Consider the following 22,970-nt stretch of genomic DNA (forward strand, 5'->3'; position numbering starts at 1 on the left):
TTTAAATGTACTGTGAAGGGGCCGGAGAGGTAACACAGCAGGGAGGGCGTTTGCCTTCCACACGGCCAACCCGGGTTCGATTCCCAGCATCCCAGATGGTCCCCTGAGTACCGCCAGGGGTAATTCCTGAGTGCAGAGCCAGGAGGAACCCCTGAGCATTGCAGGTGTGGCCCAAAAGGAAACAAAAAGTGTGTGGTGAAGCTTGGCACTTTCTGTGTTCACATCTGAGTGGGCAGGTTACCGGGTCAGGCCTGCAGGAGTGCAAAGGACGGGCTCGAGCTCATCTGAACACAAAACGGGTGCTACGATGCCAACAGGATTCCATGGTGAGGGCGAGGCAAGGTGAGGGTTTGAACCGGCTGTCTGCAGCCTTCACTCTCGCCCAGAGCACTTCCTCTGCTCTCCGGGAGTCCTCCCGCTGCCCATCTGCTCTCAGGACAGCCCTTCCTCGCTCCTCCTTCCTCTCCCCGCCACGTGGTGAGCAGCTGGTCCTTCCATTCCGAAGGGGCTCCCTCTCTGCGCGTCCCCTGCTCTCCCGTTAGAGCCCGTCCCGTGGAGCACGGTCGTCTCCTGGGCCATCATCTCTTGCTGTGCCTGTCTCCCCTGCCACCTCCCGTTCTGGACAGGCCCCTGGGTCACAGGCGTCCTGGTGGAAGACCGCATCGATCCTGCTACCTCCGTGTTGCCCGGCGTGTGTTCCATCCTTAAGCCTGACAGTGAGTCTCACAGCTTCACCCGTCGCATCTTTCCAGCCGCCAGCCTCTCGCGCCTGGGCTAAGCTGGGGTCTCACGTGGGTTCACACTGGCTAGTTTTGCACGCGTCCTTTGCCCCTGTTTTCCCGGGATGAATCCGCTTCCAAGCTTCCTCCCGGAAGCCTCCCTAAGACACTTGATCTTCTCAATGGAAGCTTTTCCTTTCTAAGAGATCTTGAGAGTTTGGCTTCTTGTTTCCTCAGAGTACTCGAATTTACATCCCAAGACTTGAGCCAGGTGTAGCCTCGATTAAACCCGACCACCCTGACAAAGGACAGCTTCCTGCCCCAGAAGAACGGCTCGTGCTTCCAGCGGCCGTTGCCTTTCTTGCACTGACCCTGTGGGATATTTCGGGGGGACAGAGAAGCGTCCAGCGCTGCGGTTTCCATGAGTTGCTCTCTGGCATGGTTTGGATGATACTGCGAGCGTCTGTCAGCGGACGGGGACAGGAGTTCAGTCTTGGGCCGTGATCCCCGACGTGGCGGCTGACCGTGGCATCTCATCACACAGCAGACAAGTAACCATCCAGCGCCGAAACGTGCTGCGCTGTGTGGAGTTCTCTGCGTGCATCGCCACGTCAGACACACATGTGGTGGCGGCTTGCCCCTTGAGCGGTGATATTTTTTTATGTCTCATGTTTTTCTTTTTGGTTCCAAATCGTAAGGACATCATAACTTACCTCCCAGAAAAGAACAGGTTTTATTGCAGTAATACTTGCAAAGCAGGTGTTTCAGAATCCTTTTAATTCCTTGGGTCCTGGTTCTGAGAATCATTCTGGATTCCAGTCCTGCCTGCTTCTGCATCAGTAAATGGTAATTCCTTCGTTTAAAAAAAAAAAAAAGTTGTTGTATTGGAGAAGACTAATTCTAGAAGTAAAAAAAATTTGATCTGTGTCACTGATTTATGATACTTTTAACGCTAGGGTAGGAATAAAAATCTATTCTGTTTTGCTTTTTAACAAAGGGAGGTCACTGAATGGATAGAGACATTTCGACTTACGTCTGTATACTTTGCGCTGGGGCTGCTTTGTTTCTTAGGAATTAACCGGTAGCAGCGTCTGTTCCTCCTAGAGAGCCGCTGCGTGTCCCTTCCACTCCACGGCGCCTTCAGTCCCACGCTCCCTTCCCGCAGGGCTTCCTTGAAACATTCTGTTCCGTTGTACACTGGCTCCTTCTGCCTGTTTCTTTTTTAGTTTTGGGTTTGGGGCCATACTCAGCAGTGCTCAGGAATTACCCTTTGCAGTGCTCTGGGGACCATTCAGGGTCCTGGGGTGGAACCTGGACCAGCGCGTACAAGGCCAGTCCCCTCCCCGTGCCCTGGCCCTGGCCCAGCCCGCTCTCTAGAACAGGACAGCGTGGGCCCTGGTAAGGGTGACTCAGGTGTAGAGCACACGCCCCGTGTAGGACGTCAGCTTGACACACGCTCCCACTCTGGGTGGGACCCGGAGCTGTTCCCGCCCCCACTCTGCGTGGCCTCTTCTAAAAAAGGCAGTGTACGTTTTTTGCGTCTTGAGCACATGACTTCACGGTGCTTTGGGATGTAATTCCTGGGGCACATTTAAATACAGTCTCGTGGTCAGTGAAAAAATCTCAGGAGTTGATAGTTTTTTGACACTGAACCCTGCAAGTTCTCGACTGTCCCACGTTGCTGCAGACACCCATGAAGGACATGGCACCAGCTGTCGCTCTGGTAGCGAGGGGCTGGCGTGGCCACTGTTTGCGGCCAGTGGCTTCTGCCGCCATGTGGGAAGCCGCGTGTAAGGCATCCTCCTCCCAGGCCCAGGTTAGATTACTGCCAAGTGGAGCCGGCAAAGGACGCTCAGAGGGAAGGTCTTTAGGACGTTGACATTGATTTCAGAGGCTGCCTGGAGCTAGGAAGTCCCAAAATTACATTGAAAAATGACCTGAGGCAATTCCTAGGAGTTTTGCACTGAATTCGCCTTGCGTGCCCCGTTGACCTGGGTTCGAATCGGCCTGAGTACTCAGCACAGACCATGTGGCTAAAAAGCCGAAGATAACTAAAATAGATTAGGGCTGGAGAGCTGGTACGAGGGTAAGGCGCTTGCTGTGCATGTGGCCTGCCCGGACTCGGTCGCCAACATCACAACAGCCGCACAAGCCCCACCAGGAGTCATTCTTGAGCCCAGAGCCAGGAGGAAATGCTGAGCACAGCCTGATGTGCCCCCCCCCCCCAATAAATTGAATTGCAAAACAAACAGTTCACTTGTTAATGGTGCTTTCATTACACCTTGTAATTTTTTTTTCTTGTTTGCTCTTAATTTAGATTATCTTAGTTCTTGAAGCCTAAACTAGGTAAGGTCAAAGGTAGCATTTCGTCTCCAGTAATTCTGCCTTGTGAGAGGGGAGAGGCTAAATGACAGAGATAGACTCCAATTTGAGAAAATAGGGAGCTAATTGAAAAGTCGGCCTTGACAGGGGCTGGAATGGTAGCGTAGCGGGGAGGGTGTTTGCCTCGCACGCAGCCGACCCAGGTTCGATTCCCAGCATCCCATATGGTCCCCTGAGCACTGCCGGGAGTGATTCCTGAGTGCATCACCAGTTGTGAGCCCCCCCCCCATAAAAAAAAAAAACAGAAAAGTAGACCTTTATAAATTATTTTGAATAGTGTACGGCTTTACTTGTCTGCTCTTGTCCTTGCTTTGCATGGCAGAAGTTCTTAAATGTTGTGTGAAAGCTCTTGAGTAAACATTTGTTTCTTAATTTTTCCTTTTTGGATACCAGAGAAAGGTTTAGAAGGTTAAATGTTCCTTTCATATATTCCCTTCTTTGGATCACCGTCGCCTTGCTACACTGCTGATCGGTCACCGATGTCTTCCCGTTCAGGGCAGACTCTGGCTGGCATGCATGCCATAGCTACAGTTGATAGACAACATGCGTGAGCGTTCCTATCTCCCCCAAGCTGTTTGTGCTCACATAACGCACATGTGCTCGCACGGGGCCAGAACCACAAAAGAAAGCAACTTACACTGTAAATTACAGCTTCCAGAGTGCTGCGCTTTTTGATAACGGGCTTTTTATAAGCCTCACCTGGCACGTGGGGGGAGGGAATTTGGAGTCTGGGAACTGCCGTAAGGGCCCCTGTTTGTCTTCCTTCCCGTCCCTTTGCTTCCAGTGGTGACTAGGTCCAGGGCCTGAACCTCACACTAAATCAAAGATACATCAGAATTTTCTCGTGGGGGTTGGAGTGGTCCCTGAGCACCTTTGGATGGGGAGGGGGGGCGGGGGGACAGGGTTTTTTCCTCCTCTGGAACCAGAGAGCGAGCACAAAGCTGAAGGGGCCTTGCACGGGGCCTCTGAGATAGAGCACAAAGCTGAGGCGCCCACTGCACGCGCCTGCCGGGCTCCGTTCCCAGCACTCTGTGCTCGTTTCCTCCCTCCGTTCCTCGCCACCCTCTACCCTGCCAGGAGTAGATCCTGAGCACAGCTGGGTGTCCCCTCATGTGCCTACAGCTGTGCTGGAAAGATCCTTTGTGACCTTGACCGCTCAGCCACGTGCATCTGACAGGCTTCATGTTACTGCCCGTTTCCAGGTAGTTTTAACATTGCCTCTACGTTTTTATTAGTTGGAGGCCTTGGTCGCATGTAGATGTGGGTGGGATAAACAAAGACAGTGGCTTAAGAAGAGTCATGTATGTGTTGTCTTTCATCCTAAAATAAAATGAACTTTTTTTCTGGTTCAAAACTGTTACCATGCTGGTTTCAAATTTGTCATTTTGACTTTGCAGCAGCTAGAAGAAAAAAGTGAAGATCAAGAAGACAAGGAATGCTTGAAACAAGCAATAACGGCTTTGCTAAATGTGCAGAGTGGTTTGGAGAAAATCTGTTCGAAAAGCCTTGCAAAACGAAGACTGAGGTGAATATTTTCACTTTCTGAGTTTTCCTTTTCCACCTTGAAATTAGACCTTCTGGGCTCCCAGTTCCCTCAAGTAAACAATGAAGAAAATCGTGTTAGTGACAAGCTTGGTCTTTCAAAGGAAGTGACATCAAAGCCGAGAGAATTTGTTATTGTTTGAAAAACCTTTCATATTTGTGCATTTTCCTTGCACACTCCCAGACAAGACCTCCTGAGAGGAACGGGTAAGCTGGAGGAGAGAGCCAGGCCGGGCAGGTTTCTGGCGCCCAGGGGCCCCGCCTGTTCAGAGGTCGCAGAACTCGGGCCTGGGTCCCGGTGCCCTTCTCCAGCCCCTAGTTTCAGTCTGTGTCTGCCTCTTGGTTGGCCTCTTGCCCATATCTACGTGCTTTCTAGAACCTGTTAGAATACTCTTTAAAATTTCCCTAGATCGGGGTACTTTTAAGCGTTTGTCTTTGTAAATATTTAGTAGCAAGGTAGAAATAATCACCCTGTAGCTGCCTTTTAAGTTCTCGGGTGAGTCTCTTCTTTTAAACGCGTCCCCGGTAGAAGTCTCTGCTGTTGCTTGAGTTTCCAAAATTCTGTAGCCTTACTGCTAATGCACTTGAGGATTGGTGCCTGTGGTCTAGCGCGATTGTTTTAAGTGGGCTTGCAATTGTCGCCCCTCAGACGGGCTTCTCCGGCATCTGACAGTAACAATGCTCTCCCTTCCTCCCAGCGAGTCCGCGTGCCGGTTTTATAGCCAGCAGATGAAGGGGAAGCAGCTGGCCATCAAGAAGATGAACGAGATCCAGAAGAACATTGACGGCTGGGAGGGCAAGGACATCGGGCAGTGCTGCAACGAGTTCATCATGGAGGGGACGCTCTCGCGGGTGGGGGCCAAGCACGAGAGACACATTTTCCTCTTTGACGGCTTAATGATCTGCTGCAGGTCGAACCACGGGCAGCCCCGCCTTCCTGGTGCTAGCAATGCCGAGTACCGTCTCAAAGAAAAGTTTTTCATGAGAAAGGTACAAATCAATGACAAAGATGACACCAGTGAGTACAAGCATGCTTTTGAGATTATTCTAAAAGATGAAAACAGTGTTATATTCTCTGCCAAGTCAGCTGAAGAGAAGAACAATTGGATGGCAGCCTTGACATCGCTGCAGTACCGAAGCACCCTGGAGCGGATGCTGGACGCGGCCGCGCTGCAGGAGGAGAAGGGGGGGCAGATGCGGCTGCCCAGCGCCGACCTGTACAGGTTCGCGGAGCCCGACTCCGAGGAGAACATTCTGTTCGAGGAGAACATGCAGCCCAAGGCTGGGATTCCCATCATCAAAGCGGGAACGGTGATCAAGCTAATCGAGAGGCTCACGTACCACATGTATGCAGGTAAGCGGCGCCCGGCCCTGCCACCCCCGGCCGGATCACTGTGACCAAAATAGAAAGCAGCTCACAAAGACTCTGCAGCGTCACAGTGCCTTTTCCTTTGACTAAAAATACTGCCAGTGTGGAGCCTTTGAATTTTTAGCCTTTGCCTTCCCAGTTTACATGAACCGTTTTCACCTTTATAGCCAGTGAGAAAGTGACAGGAACAGACTAAAAGTCGTAACGGTTCATTCTTGGCGTCTCGAGACCCACCGGCACCTCTTTCCTTCTCTTTCCGTGATGGAGATTGTAGGTGAGCAGTTTCAGTACACTCAGGACGACTCTCCTGCTAGTGCAAATTGACATGGTTTTTTCTTAATTTGCGTTCTTTTACCTTGTGTCTGTTTGCTTTTTTCCAACTGGTATTATTTAAGAAAATAATCTCATCTCAGCTGGGCAGTTTCAGAGACAAATATAGCCACACCTCCTCGGGGAGATCACTCTGGGCGGAACCTAGTACGAAAAAGCGGGAGCAAATATGATGAATCTTTTCTCCCCCACAATTTTATTTCTTCCGGTCAAGTAACGAGCCCAGCCTTCCCCCCCGTCGGCCTCCCTGGGCTGGTAGGGCGGGGGGCTGGTGTTGTCGGGAAGGCTCCGTCAGCCTGCGGAGCCTCCGTGCCACAGCGGCCTCCCTCCCTCTCATGTCCGGACAAGGGCAATGGGATGGAGCTCTGGGTGTGGACACGAATGTCAAGTTATTCCTAAGGGATGTTTTTATTCCGCCACCCCTCGTCCCTGAACTGCTCTGAAACGGTCGGATGCAAACACGGACTTCCTCGTGCATTCATACTTCTCGATGTGTATTTCCGAGGAGATTTTTCTTCGGTTTATTTGAGGTCTTTGGGCCCTTGGTCCGCCCTGCAGGGGACTTCAGAAGCATTATAGATACCTGTTAGCAAGTGCACTTAACAGAGACAGAGATCGTCAGTAGTGGGAGTCTGGTTTATTTGATATCCCATCGGGACTACTTATATGGCCTGGAATTATGACAGTTTCCACTTTGAAAGATAGTAACCTTTAGTTAGTTTTTCTAAGTGATATCAAAGTGCTTAATAAATGTAGTCTTTCATGATTTTCACTCATTATCTCCATTATTTTTGTCTTTGAGACAAGTAAGCTAGAGTTTTAATTTTTTTTTTTTTTGCCTGTTCCTTGGCTAACCTTTTCTATACTAAAATAATAGCACTGTAAAAAATAAAATTTAATAAAAATAATAGCATTGTCCATAGGTTAATTTTAAAGCAGAGGGATCCTTTGCCTCATGCCATGTGATAGTAGCCTTTGGTGATTGGAACAGAGTTTTTGGTTTTGGGTTTTGGGGTTTTTTTTTTTTTTTCACAGTTTAATATAGTGAAAGAATTTCATTTGTAGGCCTTTTACCTAGACAGTTCTGCAATCTGTGTATTCATTTTACTGAGTTGAGAGTCCAATAGATTGCAGGAAATTTTAAAGAACTTCCTAGGATTTTACATGAAAAATGAAAAGATAATAATGTAGAATTTTTTTTTCTTTTTGGGTCACACCCGGTGAGGCACAGGGGTTACTCCTGGCTCATGCATTCAGGAATTACCCCTGACGGTGCCCGGGGGACCATATGGGATGCTGGGAATTGAACCCCGGGTCGGCTTTGTGCAAGGCAGATGCCCTACCAGCTTTGCGATCACTCCAGCCCCAAATGTAGAATTTTTAAGAGATAAAATTTTCTTTAATTTCAATTACCTATTTAGCGGATCTTTATCGACTTCAGGTTACTCTTTAAAAGCCATCATTTAGCTGCAAAAATGGTTTTTAATCACCCCAAGTTTGTGATTACTGAAAGGATTTGGTGGCTCTTAATGTGTTTTTGACAGAAAGTTCAGAATATTCTAGCCATGTTCTTATTTTTGTGTTTCTTAGAAATCGGCAGATTGAGCGTAAGCGTTAACTTTTCACTGTTTAATTGAAAACACCTGGTTTTTGCGTTTTTAGCTTATTTCTTAGGCTGTTTGGGGGCAGTCATGGTCAGGGCTGGTGCTCAGGCCTTACTCCCGGCTCTGCAATTCGGGATCATCCCATAATTTCGGGGAGCCTGATGGGGTTCAGGGAATCGAGCCTGGGTTGACCTTGTGCGCGTCCAGTGCCCTGCCTGCTGTGCTGTCTCTCCTGCCTCCAATAGTCAGGATTTTTTTTAAAAACCTGTACTTGTAGGAGAGAAGAGGTACAGTTCTATCCTGCAAAGTTGCCAACAGTGACAAAGAGTTATTAGTGTGAAACATCCCAAGTCGGTCACAAGCGCTTGGAAGATGTTTCCAAACTCCATTCCTTCTCCCGAATTCCACTGTTGGTGATAGAAAGTGCCTTCAAGCTTCTGGGTTTATTTATACTTCGGGACTTTAAGAACTAACTTAAAATTTCAGTAAACTGTTGCACAGCTGCAGTTACGTATTTCTTTTCTAGGGAACTGCTTTATTATTTACTAAAGATACTTTAAAACAAAAATAGGAATTGGGCGGTGATTTTCATCTTTTTAACACATAAAACTGCTTTTCTGTGGCCCTGACAATCTTTTCCCTTGATGTACACAATACTGTTGTATTGTCTTGGTGTTTTATTGGTACTTTGATACATTGTTCCAGCTTTTGAACAGAATCCTGTTTTAAATGACTCGACTTCTAGTTCATGTAAAACTTCAAACTCTAGACTTACAGGACTTTCAAAGTTAGGTGTGTTCACATTGAAACTAATGAGATTTTTTTTTTAATCAAAAAGTTGAAAGTTTTTTAAAATTCTCCTTTCTTGAGGAAGAAAATGCCAGTGTTGGTTTTAAAAATATTAATTCTAGTTTTTTCATCTTCTTTTACCTGGCTGGAGCGATAGCACAGCGGGTAGGGCGTTCGCCTTACAAGCGGCCAACATGGCCGACCCGAGTTCGATTCCTCCGCCCCTCTCGGAGAGCCCGGCAAGCTACCGAGAGTATTCGATATGCCAGACACAGTAACAACAAAGTCTCCAATGGAGACGTTACTGGGCCCGCTCGAGCAAATCGACGATCAACGGGAGGGCCTTTACCTTTACCTTTACCTTTTACCTGGTGAGTTAAAACAAGTCAGTAGTGCTCAAATGAATACTTTAACTTAATGCCATGCGTGCATTACCAGTGCTACTAGAATCCACAAACAGCTCTTTTGTGTGTTTTAAATATTAGTTTATTTGAGTTTGTCTGTAAGCTCTGCCTCTGAAAGTATTACCGGTAATAGAATTTTTAATAGAACATCTGTGAACTTATAAAATGTCAAAGAGGCGTATGTATGTTGTGTGTTTATATATATTTTGTTGTTTGGGGTTTCACCCAGCACTTCTCAGGGGTGTTTCTGGCTCTGCAGGGAAAGACCCTGGCAGTGCTGGGTACCACAGACTCAAACCGGAGTCAGCTACGTTACAGGGCCACACTCTTTTCTCTCTGGCCGAGCAGTTACCCTCCAAGTCTCTGAACAATCCGATAGACGCAGCCCTCAGCCTTCCCTGCCGTGTAAAGACCAGGTTATCGTTTGTTTAAGAATACTTGGTCTATGGGTCCCACCCCCCCAGTTCACCTACTCCGTAGGTGTGTACTTTCAGAGAACGTGCAACGTCGGATTTGGTTTACACTGAAACAAAAAGCTTTGCCTACACATTTTTATTATATAAAATCATAATAAAAGTGACTGGCTAGGAAACATAATAAAATTGAAGGGGCCGAAGAGATAATCCAGCAGGCAAGGCACTTGCCTTACATGCAGCCAACCCGGGTTCGATCCCTGGCGTCCCATATGGTCCCCCGGACACCCTCAGAGGTGATTCCTAAGTACCGAGCCAGGAGTAAGCCCTGAGCATGGGCAGGTATGGCCCAGCCCGCCTCCCCCTAAAACATTTAACAGTTAAACACTAACACTTTATGGACTGTACTGGTCAGATAGTGTCCTAAGAATGAGGACCCAAGAGAAGTAGGTTAAACTTAATTTAGATCCACAGTGCCTTCAACTGCCTTCCTTCCTTGAAGTGTCTTAACAATTGTTTATGAAGTCACTCATGAAGCTGCCATGAATCACTCGTGATAAACAAGATACCCGAATCCTTCACTTTACAAAAACTCAAAGGTCAAGAGCCCGGGATACAGCCCAGCTCGCAGTAGAGCGTTTGTCCTGCTGTGAGAGCTGGATCCCAGTACCTCTAAGGAAAAAAAAATCCCAAGGGAAAAAAGCACTGTGATTTGTTAGGAATCAGACATATCATTGCTTAGTTGCAGAGTGATGACTAGAAGGGAAGGGTTTTGATCCCAAGAATATACTTTTTCCATCATGTCACACTGAGTCTCGTGCAAGCTGATCTTTTTTCTATTCTTGGAATATATTATGTGTGTTGAATAATAAAAATTAGAGAATTACTTCCTTTAAAAATTAATAGTAGTATAAACGGCTGTTTATTTCCTGGCAAATGCAGGTCTACTATAAAAATATAATCAGTGATTTTTAATTGACCAATAATAAATTCTAACTAAAATAAACATCTGTTTTAATTCATTTTTAATAAGCTCTGGGTGAGTGTGTGTGTATCGCACTTTAGAATCCATCTGAAAGGCCCCTGGGGAGGACGTGGCCCAGAGCTCGCTCCTGGCTGGCAGGCACCGAAAGCGACTTTGCGGACCAAAGTCACAGGTGACGTGCCCAAGAGTCACCTCTGCTCACCTCTAGGAAATACAGAGACAGCTGACGGATTGAGCCAGGAATATAAAAGGGGGGTTGGTGGCTTGTCTGGATTGATAGAGACTGTTTTAGAAAAGTGAAGTGTCCTCCAGGGTGGGATTAAAAAGTCAGAACTGAATAATAGGGAAATAAAATACTTTGATATTCAAGTCTGGGGAAAGGGGGTTTTTCCCATGCATGGACGTCTTTTATTGAAAAAAAATTGTCTTGAAGTTTTCATCAGGCTGCTGTTTCACTTTCATAAGGAAAGATCCTCAAAAACTGTAATTAGATGTCTTTCAAGTCTGTGTCCTATATAAAGTTTAGTTTGGATGTTTTAACTTTTGAGAACTCTTTTGAACAGTTTTTGATCTATAGGCCAGCGCTGTTCTATTTTTAAACTCTCTGATTTTTTTTTAAGTGTTTGTGCGTCAGCATAGTGTCTGTTTCCTTTGTGAAGGAATTCAAGAGTGATTGTTTATAAACCCTTGCTGAGGAGTGTATTGTTTCTCATGGCGTTTTAAATGGCTGCATTAAAGGGGAATTATCCCGTGGACCGGCAGCCCTGGAGGAGGGGGGCTCTTTACATAAATAACTTTCCACTGGACGCATATTCCATGAGTGTCACGGACCTTGGCAAATACAACGTCAGAGAGCCATCAAAATAGAGAAAAAATGGGTTCTCTTTTTCACCTCAAATCTATATTCTGAACAAGTTTTAAAGTAAACTCCTCAAATTCTTTTGTTCTCTGGATTTGGGACCACACCCAGCAGTGCTCAGAGGGACCTTGGGATGCCGGGGATCGAACCCAGGTTGGCCACGTGCAAGGCGGATGCTGTGCCCACTGCTCTCTCTCTCACCCCCAAGTCCCGAAGATCCTGAAGAATCTTGCGATAAAACATTGTCGGACAACGGTTTCCGAGTGGAGGGGCAGGTGGAGCTGGGGAGGGTTTGTGTGGGGAGCTCTGGAGCAGCAGCCGATGCCCGTGATGGTGATGGGAATGTTTGTCGCCGAGGAGAGGAGCACGCGACTTGCAATGGGGAGGGCAAAGGCCGAAAGGAAATTCCTGGTGCTGCTCGTACTGAGTTCGATTAAGCACCTTTTCGAAGAGAGCTCCTTCCACGAGGAGGAGAATCTCAGTCTCTCCCTTTTCTCCTGTTGTTTGTGCTTTAAAAACCAAAGCCAGGGCTGGAGCAGAGCGGGGAGGGCGTTTGCCTTGCACGCGGCCGACCCAGGTTCGATTCCCAGCATCCCATAGGGTCCCCCGAGCACCGCCAGGAGTGATTCCTGAGTTCAGAGCCAGGAGTAACCCCTGTGCATGGCCAGGTGTGACCCAAAAAGCAAAAATAAAAACCAAAGCCAACCTGGCTTCTGTGTCTGCAGCTTTTGCCATCTGTAAAATTTTACCTTTTTTTGAGGTGACATTGTAGAACATTTTATAACATAGGTAGATACCTGTATGTCCACGGCCAACGGGGCAGTGGAAAACGGGCTTTTATTATAGCAAGGTAAGAAAGTGTGTTGTTCTCTTACAGAATTTTATGACCTCTTTATATGAAATTTTAAAAATACCTACTGGATATTTTAAAAATACCGAATTAGGTTAACCTGATGAAGGTCTCCCTTGATTAGTGTGTCCTGGTCTCTCATAGCCACTGAAGTGGGGAAGTCAGTAGAGATAAAAATACTTTCTGGAATATGTTAACCTCTTTTCTGTGTGAGATTTCAATGTAGATGTGATGTCTTCTCTTACTATAAAACTATTTCATTCATTAGCAATTTCCACCATTTTAGACTAAAAGTAAAGTCGATCACTACAGTCTTGGGAATGTGTAAATCAGCATTCAAGATATTTTTTTGAAAGCACTTAAACTTTGCCAGATTTTCTTGGTTTATTTTCAGCTTCTGCTATTTCTCTCTTTTTGGCAAGAATATCCTCATTTCCGCTAAAAACAACTTAAACTTGAGTCATTTTAGAAATACACAGTGATGGTAACGGGAGTTTATTTCACCACGACTCCAGAAACTGCTCTTCTGGGTACAGCGTGCAGAAAGGGACAGCTACGCCTTCCTCGCAGCGGGAAGGGAGCCTAACAAGAGTCACAGAGTCACAGGTCGACGGCTGATTTTTCAGTGGCTTTCTAGTCCTTTAACCGAGACGAGCCGTAAAATTCTATGGTGGTGACATCACTCAGATTGCTTCTTGAGATCCCACACCTGGGGCACCTGGACCCTGCACGCAGCAGGGTTCTGGGACGCCCTGGAGAAGAGATCAGGATTCCGCTCCGTCTCTGCCACCCAGGTAGTCTAGACACTCCGCTGAGAGGGAAGCCGACCACCAGCCTACTCCCTTCGTGGATGTCCTGGAGAACCAGCTGTGTGACAGCTTAGCACGCGTCAGGAACGGTGGCCCCTGTCCCATGCAGGGGCCCTGTCACCGCAAACTGCAGTCCTGAAATGGCCACGAGTTTTGATTTAAGATGAAAAGAGAAAATTGTTTCAAAACATTTGCCTTTATAAGTGGACCGTTTTCTTGAAACAGACTTTGATTCGTAAGGACTTTTCTTTTATTCTGTTTTTCGGCTTAAACTGACTTTTGATTTCTCACAGTTTTTTAGCCTGACTTAGGTGGCATTTGAAGTGGATCTGGATGTTGATTTTAGACTTGGAGCATGGGAAGTTTCCTTTAAGAAAAGAAGGGGCCGCCCTCAACTTGGAGCAGGGCCCAGGCTACTCAGCACTCTGCCTGCAAAGGCTCTGGGCTGTCCAGCGTGACCACTTAGCATTTCTGCGTGGACACTGCTTTTGCTTCCTAAGACACGGGATGTTTTGAGCGGCCTCACCTTACAGATAGGTTTGCAGAACAGGAAGAAGATTCTTGAAAGAGAGGGTTGTGATGAAACCGATATAAATCTCTGTTTCTAAAATCTCGTACAACCTTCTGTTTTAAAATCTTTTCTTCTGGATGAGACATTGGCCTTTAACGTTTGAGGATCTCTGGAACTGAGGACAGACAATAAAATACCAACAGAGAGGAAATTACTCAACGATTGTTGTATTTCAATTATTTTTATCAGTAACCCACTTAAGCCTTAGAAGGTATTATAATAAAAAGGGGGGGGGCGTTAAAATATATATGATATATTTTTATCATGTAACATTTTTCTTTCAGTGTATTTTAAGTGCAAGGTTGTCTGATATTTAATTCATTGTCTTGATTATTTTTATTTTATGATAAATCCATGAACTTTTTTTTTTTTTGAGGAGAAATGCAATGTAGCTCTTCAGTGCTAAATTTAGAGTGCCTCTGAACCAGACAGAATCAGCTAAAAGATTTTCCAAAGAAGCGAGTTCTGAATCTTGCTAAACCCTGTGTTAATAAAAGACATTATATTTCTTATGAAAGATTCATGGTGTGCAACTAACAAAATAAAAGGACTTGCTGTTCTCAGTACGTTTATCGTCAAATTACTCCATAATGTGAAAAAAGAGGCTCTTAAAAACTCAAGTTACTAAACAAGTAAATGCATACCTTGATGACATTTGCATCACCTAAAGAATCTTTTTCCCATTCTGGGACGCTTCCTCTTCCCCTTCCTAAAGAGAAGGCTGCAGCCCTTCTCCCCTCTGGGAGGGTGACTTGACTGCTTGGGGGAGGGGCGAGCAGGCCGGGCCTGGCAGGATGGAGAGACGGACGAAAGTAGGTGCGGGGAGAGATCGGAGATGCCAACTCCCATGGTCACGTGAGAAAGGGGTTCAAAGCTGTCACCAGAACCAGGCTGGAGTATTCGAAACGGTGTTTCACTTACCTACAGCACTGTAAGATCTATCTTCTAGTCGCAGCTCTCTCAGTAGACAAGAAATAGATTCACAGAAAGAGGAAAGGTACAGGGATGGGACGCGCTGGGAGAGACATGCCTAGGATGCGTGAGGCTCTGAGCTCAATCCCCCGCACCTCAGAAAGGTCAGAAGAGGAGGAGGAGACGCCTGGCCCTGGGAAACCAGCCAGGTGCTACGGAAGGCCAAAGGCCACGGGGCACTGCTGAGGCCTCCTGCCCCCAGGGAAGTGGCCGTGCACACGCTCATGGGTAGCAGGTGGGAGCCGGCTTCCAGGCTCAGCCTTACTCTTCCTGCAAGTTCCTGTGGTCTGAGTCCATACTGTGATCAGCTGAGCAGAGTAAGCAGGCATCAAGACGTAACTTGGTATGAAATTGTACTCTTCGGGGTTTGGGTCTCGCCACTGGCTTCCTTAAAAACAGCAGTTCGTTTCAAAGCCGCTCCTTGTGGCCAAAACGTTTTAGGGCATTGAAAATGGATTATTTGATCTCTTTTGAAAAATCATTTTAATAATCATACCAAACTTCGAGATCTTAATGACTTTTTCTTTTTCTTTTTAGATCCCAATTTTGTTCGGACGTTTCTTACAACATACAGATCATTTTGTAAACCTCAAGAACTCCTGAGTCTTATAATAGAAAGGTTGGCAATTTAAAATGTTTTCATCTTTTTCTAAAGGAGATCGGGCTCGCCTCCCTCGTTCCTCATGTAATGGATGAGCTTTAAATTCTAGCTGATAAGAACTTTCTTGTGAACTAAAGTCTTTTAAGTGACCTATATTAATGTTAGCTTTGATTGAAGATAAAAATAAGCATTCTTTTTTTTTTTTCATATGGAAACTCAGAAAGTAAAATTTCAAATTTAATAAGTCAGGTTAAAGAACTATATAAAATGTAGCATGTAGTCTCTGGAATTCGAATTTAGATGACTTCTTGGTATTTGTTTTGTTTGAGGGCCGTACTCAGAGCTTACTCCTGACTCAGCACTCAGGGATCATTCCTGGCAGGGCTTGGGTGCCATACGGGGTGCCAGGGATCAAACCCAGATTGGCACCTTCCCGTAGTATCTCTCTGGCCCCTGGATGATATGATTTCGATTTTTTATTTTGGCTTTTTGGGTCACACCCTTCCATGCCCATGGGTTACTCCTGGCAGTGCTGGGGAAACCATATGGGATGCTGGAGATCGAACCTGCAAATGCCCAACCCGCTGGATGATTTTAGATCTGTGTTTCCTAAAGAGGATGATGGGCACTAGACGATTCACGGGACAGTGGCATCCTTTGGTGAATGTGAGGGATACATTTTATTTGCCTTAAATGATAGATTTCCCGGGGGTACCTAGTGGATCTTTTTCTTAAAAGGGGGCTGTAGGCCAGATAAGTTTGGGAACCTTCGCTTTAAGTGTTTTATTTAATAACTTCCATTTGATAACTAAATGAAGATCATTGTATATACCGCATTCAGCACATTCAGGAAAACTTTTATCAGTAAACAAATACTATAATTGAGGAAAAGTGGTTTTTTTGGTTTTTTTTTTTTATTTTTTTTGCTTTTTGGGTCACACCCGGCGACGCACAGGGGTTCCTCCTGGCTCTGCACTCAGGAATTACTCCTGGCGGTGCCCGGGGGACCATATGAGATGCTGGGAATAGAACCTGGGTCGGCCGCGTGCAAGGCAAACGCCCTACCCGCTGTGCTATTTCTCTAGTCCCAGAGGAAAAGTGTTTTGTCCACCCAAAGAAGAGTTAACTTTTCAAACATTAGCCTTAGAAATTATATTAGCTGACTGAAGCGTAATCGTGCAAGTCAGAAGTCAACATCAACCTCATAACCTTATGAGCAGTAATTTTTCACTTTGCATGTCTTCCTGAATTTTACAATGTTTCTGGCTAGTTTGATTGGTCGACAAGTCAGCTTCTTTTGAAAAATTACAGGATCATGAATTTTTCCTTAGAGAAGCCTCACTCGTGCTCTCTGTTGTATATGGTGGCATTTTGTCTGGTCTCTGTTTCGCCGGCGGGTACGGGGTTCCTCCCGGCTCTGTGCTCGGGGTCGCGCCGGCTGCCCGCGTGCAGGCTTGCGCTCTCCAGCCTCTGCTGCCTTCAGGAATTCTTTACAGAACTGCCTCGGTTGAACTCAGTGGACTTGGTGGTTTTTATTTGTATGCTTATCCAATTGGTACGTGACTCGTTTGTTCTGTTCTGTGTTAGGTTTGAAATTCCAGAGCCTGAGCCAACGGAAGCTGATCGCATCGCTATAGAAAACGGAGATCAGCCCCTGAGTGCAGAGCTGAAAAGGTTTAGGAAAGAATACATCCAGCCTGTCCAGCTGCGGTAAGCGAGAGGCGGGAACGCGGCCTCGGTGCGCCTTTGTCTCGAGGCGGAGCTGCCGAAGGAGCCCTCACGAGGAAGGGGGTGCCGGCAAAGGGTGTGAAACAAGAGTTAGCAAGTACTGTCGGTCTTAGCAGGATTTTGAAAGTGGAAGGAATGGATCAGATTTGACGAGTTTCCGCCTTCACTTGTGCCACGCATTGTGAACATTTATGTGTGCGTTACCATGTATGTAACTTAGTTATTCTCGTGTCCATGCCAGAGTATTAAATGTCTGTCGACACTGGGTAGAGCACCACTTCTATGATTTTGAGAGAGATGCAGACCTCTTGCAACGAATGGAAGAATTCATTGGGACAGTCAGAGGTACGTTGGCGAGCGCCTGTTCTGTGAAATAGCTTGGCATAGGCCGTTAGCGCTTAGTGTGGTATTTACAATAGCGTGGCCATTTGGAAATCAGTTTTTTTAATTGGCAAACATTTTTTTTGCCTAGAAATTGTTGATAGCACCTGTTGTTCTGATGTAGTTTCATGTAGTACTCAGCTTGATTATTTCAGACTTTAAAAAGTCTTGGCCTGCTTAGGGGACAGCGAGGACTCCTGGGCTCGTCGCAGGTACCAGCGATTGGGAGCAGCCCAAGTTCAGTGCGGGGGGCACCCTCAGAGGCCGGAGGGCCTTCTAGAAGCAGAAGGATTCTACTGGGTGCTGTCTCCCACCGGGGGCAAAAGCCCCCCTTCCTGGGCCTGTCCCCTCGCGAGCCGGGTCTCCCAGATTCCCCTGGCCACCACTCAAGGCCCTGTGACTGGGCCGCTCTCTTCCTTTGAGCTCCGTGATGGAATACAACCCGGAGAGTAAAGGGTTCGACTGAAGTGCCGTCACCACAGACACTGCAGCGAGGGAATCACTGGGGGGACGCAGCGCTGGTCAGACTGACAGTGACTGGGCCACAGCGCCCGGGACTCACGCTCTGCGGCGGCCTCCAGCACCCCAGGAAGGACATCTAAGCTGGGAACGGCCCTTGAGCACCAGCACGTGTGGCCCCTAGAGCCACGCTAGGCAGGGTCTGTCTTGGGGAGCCCTGGGATGGGGTCTCGTGCACCTGCCTTGCTGTAGCTCACTGGGCCTGTCCTGCACTGTGTGGGTCCCTGCGCACTGTGAGGGGAGCAGTTCTCAGCACCACTGGCTGCTTTTAGAAGAAAACAAAAGATTTCTCTTTTGGTGGCGGGGGGGATATGGATGAATATAAAACAGTGTTTTCCGTTGAAATCTAGAATTGTCAGGATGAAAAATCTCTACCGAGAATCTCTACCTACCCGGAACCAGGGATGTAGCTCAGTGGTCAAGCGAAGTACTTCCATGTTTGAAGTAATGGGCTTGACCCCTGACACCAGAAGAACAAATCAGCAAGGTTACGAAGAATATGTCCCAGTCTAACCGTAGTGGCTGCCCGTTGGTCAAGAATGAGCTTGGGGCGCATGAGAGGGAAACAGTGAAAGGGAACTAGGGGGATTCCTTTGCCCGGGGGGGGGGGGGGGGGGGTGCACAATACCCGGTGATGCTCAGGGCTCACTCCTGGCCGTGCTCAGAGGACCCTGTGGGACGCCGGGGATCAGACCCGGGTCGGCTCTACGCAAGGCAGATGCCCTCCTCCTCTACTGTTGCTCTGCCCAACAGTCCATTTTTAATTTTGAATTCGATCTTTTTTGTTTTCAGCAAAGATCTGAACACTTTTTCTGGCAGAGCTATTTTCAAGTATAAGTTTTATGATTTTAAGCTGTTTCTTGGGAGAGTCTCCCAAACAGTTCTCAAGGGGCCTGGGGCCGCTCGGGGTGCTACGGTAGTGCTGAAGCCCAGGGGTGCCAGGCGCCATAGGCCGCACTGGGCAGTGCTTGGCGAGGGACCGCACAGTACCCAGGGGTCAAACGCAAGCTCTTACTCATGCACCCCGTGGGTCCCTAGCCCTGAACTGTCTCCACCGTCCTTAAGCTGTTTCTAAAATGAAATATTCGGTATACTGGTACTTAAATGTCATGTTTAATGTGGTTTTAGGTAAAGCGATGAAAAAGTGGGTTGAATCCATCACTAAGATAATCCAAAGGAAAAAGATCGCAAGAGACAGTGGACCGGGCCATAACATCACATTTCAGAGCTCCCCTCCCCCCGTGGAGTGGCACTTGAGCAGACCCGGGCAAGTGGAGAACTTCGACCTGCTCACCCTACACCCGATAGAGATTGCTCGGCAGCTCACGCTACTCGAGTCAGATCTGTATCGGTACGTGCCTTGACGTTGGTGCTGGGGACTCTCAGAGAAGGTCATTTTGAATTCAAGTCCTGAATTCTGCCTTTCGGGGTTTGGGGAAGGCATAGCAGAGAGTCCACGGGACATCTGCCAGAAGGCCTGATAAGGAGCTGCTTGGGGCCCGGGCGGTGGCATGCGGGTGGGGCTCCTGCCTCGAGTGCGGCCAACCCCCTCCTATGGCCCCCGGAGCCTGCCAGGAGTGATCCCTGAGTGCAGAGCCGGGAGTGAGTCCTGAGCACCACTGGGCGTGGCCCAAAAATGTGGAAACAGAAAGCCAGCTGCTTTGGGGGTAGAGGGATCGCACAGCAGGCAGGGCGCTTGCCTGGCACACAGCCAGCCCGGGTTTGATTCGTTGCGCCCCGCTTGCTTTCGTGAGCAGCGCCAGGAGTGGTCTCTGAGCACAGCCAGGAGTGAGCCCTGAGCACTGCTGGGTGTGGCCCAGAAGAACAGACAACGAAGCTGCTTTTCAGCCTCTGCCTTGCCCTGGCTTCTCTCCTGCAGCCGCCCTCAGCTGGCCGAGATGTTCTCGCGCTGGCGGGACGGGCAGCTTTGACTCGCTGCTGTCCTCCTGTCCCAGAGTTTCCTCGAGAGCAAGACGGGCCCAGGACTGGCACGGTAGGCCCGGGCGTAACAGCCCACGCTTCGTGTTTCAGCAAAACACGACCGCGAACATCTGCCAGCAGTGAAAAAGGGCGGGAGTGAGCCCCTGCTCTTTTGTTCTTTCGGTTTTCGTTTGGGGCCATTCCTGGCAGTGCTCAGGGGTACTCCAGGCTTGGTGCTCGGGGGCCTGTGCCATGCCAGGGATGGAGCTGGTGCTCTTGCCGGCACGGCAGGTGTCCCAGCCCTGGGTTTTGTTTGGGGGCCGCATCCGCTGGCTCTCGGGGCTGTTCTGGGCCCGGCAGCCGGCCCTCCAGCCGGCCCTCCCAGCTGCCTCCTTGGCCCCTGACGCTTTTGCCCCGAGTCGGTCGGCAAGACTTGGTTTTAGGAGTTCTTGCACCCGTGTCTCGGGCTCCTGGGAGATCTTTTAAAGAGACAGCATTCACAGTCATCGGCACGCAGCCTCGGCTCAGGGGCCCAGGGGCTGCTACGCCTGGAAGCATAAGCCCGGTCCCACCAGCCACGGGTTGTGCCCGCATCATGCAACGTCAGAAAGTACTTCTAGTTCCGTATAGGAGACATTTTAAAGTTTCCAACTAAATCATTTTTATTGCTTTCCTACGGGGAGGACCACCCCCGAGAGTGCTCAGGACTCCTGGCTCTGTGCTCAGGGATCCCTCCTGGCGGTGCTCAGGGCACCGTGCATGGTGCCGGAAATGGCACCCTGGCCTTCACCACCGTGCTCTCGCCAGCCCTCCAGTTCATTAACGTCATCTCAACCGAACGGTTCCCCATGTTTCCAGAAACCAGCGTCAGCATCCATTTGATTTCCCAGGACATTCCCAGGAAGTCCCCGCCCCCTCCTCCAGGGGCTGGCAGGAGTCGCAGTCTGCTCTGCCTAAGTGGGCTGGTGCTTGGACCAGAGTCCTCTTCACCCTGGCTTGTTGTGTGAAGGGAGAACCGAAGCAGATCGGGCGCGTGCACTGTAGTGGGTTCTGCTCTACAGAAAAAGAGGCGCAGCTACCGTTCCTGTGCACGCTTTTCTTGAGAGACCTTTCTGCCGGCGCGAGAGGAGGGTCTGCCTGGGAACTTAGCTTGTCCCTTACTGCGACGGTGGCGTACGAGAGGGGTCAGGGTCCTATAAAACTGTGTCTTGGTGATTCTAGAGCTGTCCAGCCATCAGAATTAGTTGGAAGCGTGTGGACAAAAGAAGACAAAGAAATTAATTCTCCCAATCTTCTGAAAATGATCCGACACACAACCAACCTCACACTGTGGTTCGAGAAGTAAGTCCCCTGGCCCGGCCCGAGCGCTCGGCCGGCCCCGTGGCCCTTGGCTGCTTCTGCATCTCCACCTTTCTCGCTGCGGTATTTCCAGTTCCTCCGATTTTTGCACTGAATGACTACTTGAAGATGGCATCTTATTAATGAATTTTTAGCTTTTAGGGGTTGCTTTGGGGTTTGCCATCTACACCTTAGCAGATTCCGGTCTTGCCAGCTTAATGCTGGACTTAATTCCACTCAGGTGCAGCCTATAATTCCCACGTGGTCCTAGTCCCTTTCCCCTATTTCTGTGGTATTCATCGTAAACCATATATTTACATGGTACAGATAATTAATGACACAAATCTAATGACACATTGTTTTGATTTTTGTTTCATCACTTAACCCTCATTTTATTACCAGTTGCCACTTAACTCTCCTTCACTCCCTTGGTGAGGTTATTGGCAATATATTTACATGTAGTATATTTCTGTATTACAGAACCAATAATACATCGTATGTACATAATTTCATGTTAAAATACTAGAAGACAGTGAAAAGTGAACGTTTACAGGTCTTTTGTAATCACATAATTACCTTTTCTGGTAATTATCAGAAAATCAGCTAGAGTCACTTACTTTCAATCTGAAGAACACTTCCCACCCCCTTATTTTTATATTTACTTATTCATGGCTACACCCCGTTTTGCTCAGGGGTGACTCCTGGCGGTGTTCAGGGGATCACAAGCAGTGATGGGGATCAAGCCGGGGTTAGCCATATGTAAGGAAAGAGCTTTAACCCTGAAGAACGTTTTAATATTTAAGATACCATGAGCTTGCTAATAACAGGTTCTCTGAGTTTTTATTTATTTTGGAAAGACAAACTTATTATGGATCATCATTCTTGAATAATAGCTCTCTCTTCAAGTGAATTAATACCTTCTTCAAATCCATGTCTATTACTGAGGCTGTCTAGTAATTTTTTCTTTTCTTTTTGGGTTACACCTGGCTCTGCACTCAGGAATTACTCCTGGTGGTGCTCAAGGGACCATATGGGATGCTGGGAATTGAACCTGGGTCGGCCGCGTGCAAGGCAAACGCCCCACCCGCTGTGCTATCGCTCCAGCCCCACCTAGTAAAATTTTTATTTCAATTATGTAATTTTTAGTTCTAGGCTTTCCATTTTTTTTTCATTTCATTTCATCATCCTGTTAATCGTCGATTGCCTCGAGCAGGCCCCAGTAACGTCTCTTTCATCCTAGCCCTGAGATAATATTCAAGGCTCTTTAGGAGAATGAGACCCATCATTGTTACTGGTATTTGGCATATTGGGTACGCCACGGGGAGTTTGCCAGACTCTGCCCTGTGGGCAGGCTACATTCAATAGCCTGCAAGTTTGTCCAAAGTAGGAATGAGATAATATTCTGATAAGATGTCGCGCGGCCGCGAATGCTTTCCATTTAGTTCCTTTTTATAATTTCTCTGTATTAAAATTTATAATACTTGTGAGTACTTCCTGCCTCTCCAACTCTTCTTTTTTTTTTTTTTTTTTTGCATTTGGGCCACACCTAGGGGTACTCAGGGATCACTCCTGGCAGTGCTCAGGAGATCATCGAGTTCTTTTCCTGCACTGCCATGTGTTCAGAGTAAGAACTCTAAATATGAAATCTACCCTCTTTGAACAGACTTTTTTCGGTGTGTAAAACAGACTTGTTATATGCATGATGTTCAGGTTTCCAACACTCATCTCGCATCATTCGCATTCATCCCCCGTACATAGGTTATGAATACAGAATCGTTCGGGTTTTTTTCTCCCCTTTGGCTTGTTTTGTTTACTTTAATGTTCAAAATGTTCACCAATACCATTTACTTTAATTTATTCTTTTTTGAGGCCCTGTGTACCACAT

General features: G+C 47.6%; 1 protein-coding gene across 2 annotated transcripts in view; it reads left to right on the plus strand.

Annotated features, from left to right (window-relative positions):
- The window catches only part of SOS1 (SOS Ras/Rac guanine nucleotide exchange factor 1), a 113,507-nt gene that overhangs the window by 67,567 nt on the left and 22,970 nt on the right, over positions 1 to 22,970 (plus strand). The window contains exons 9-16 of one of the 2 annotated variants that reach the window (XM_056130571.1): positions 4,499 to 4,626; positions 5,342 to 5,633; positions 5,727 to 5,997; positions 15,136 to 15,217; positions 16,787 to 16,909; positions 17,169 to 17,272; positions 18,956 to 19,178; positions 20,969 to 21,088. In XM_056130571.1, the coding sequence (XP_055986546.1) occupies positions 4,499 to 4,626; positions 5,342 to 5,633; positions 5,727 to 5,997; positions 15,136 to 15,217; positions 16,787 to 16,909; positions 17,169 to 17,272; positions 18,956 to 19,178; positions 20,969 to 21,088 (1,343 nt within the window). Of the gene's footprint in view, positions 1 to 4,498; positions 4,627 to 5,341; positions 5,998 to 15,135; positions 15,218 to 16,786; positions 16,910 to 17,168; positions 17,273 to 18,955; positions 19,179 to 20,968; positions 21,089 to 22,970 lie in introns of both variants that reach the window. The other variant, XM_056130570.1, reaches the window with a different exon arrangement.

The sequence above is a fragment of the Sorex fumeus genome, unplaced genomic scaffold, assembly GCF_029834395.1.
Source record: "Sorex fumeus unplaced genomic scaffold, SorFum_2.1 ptg000079l, whole genome shotgun sequence".
NCBI classification, from domain to species: domain Eukaryota; kingdom Metazoa; phylum Chordata; class Mammalia; order Eulipotyphla; family Soricidae; genus Sorex; species Sorex fumeus.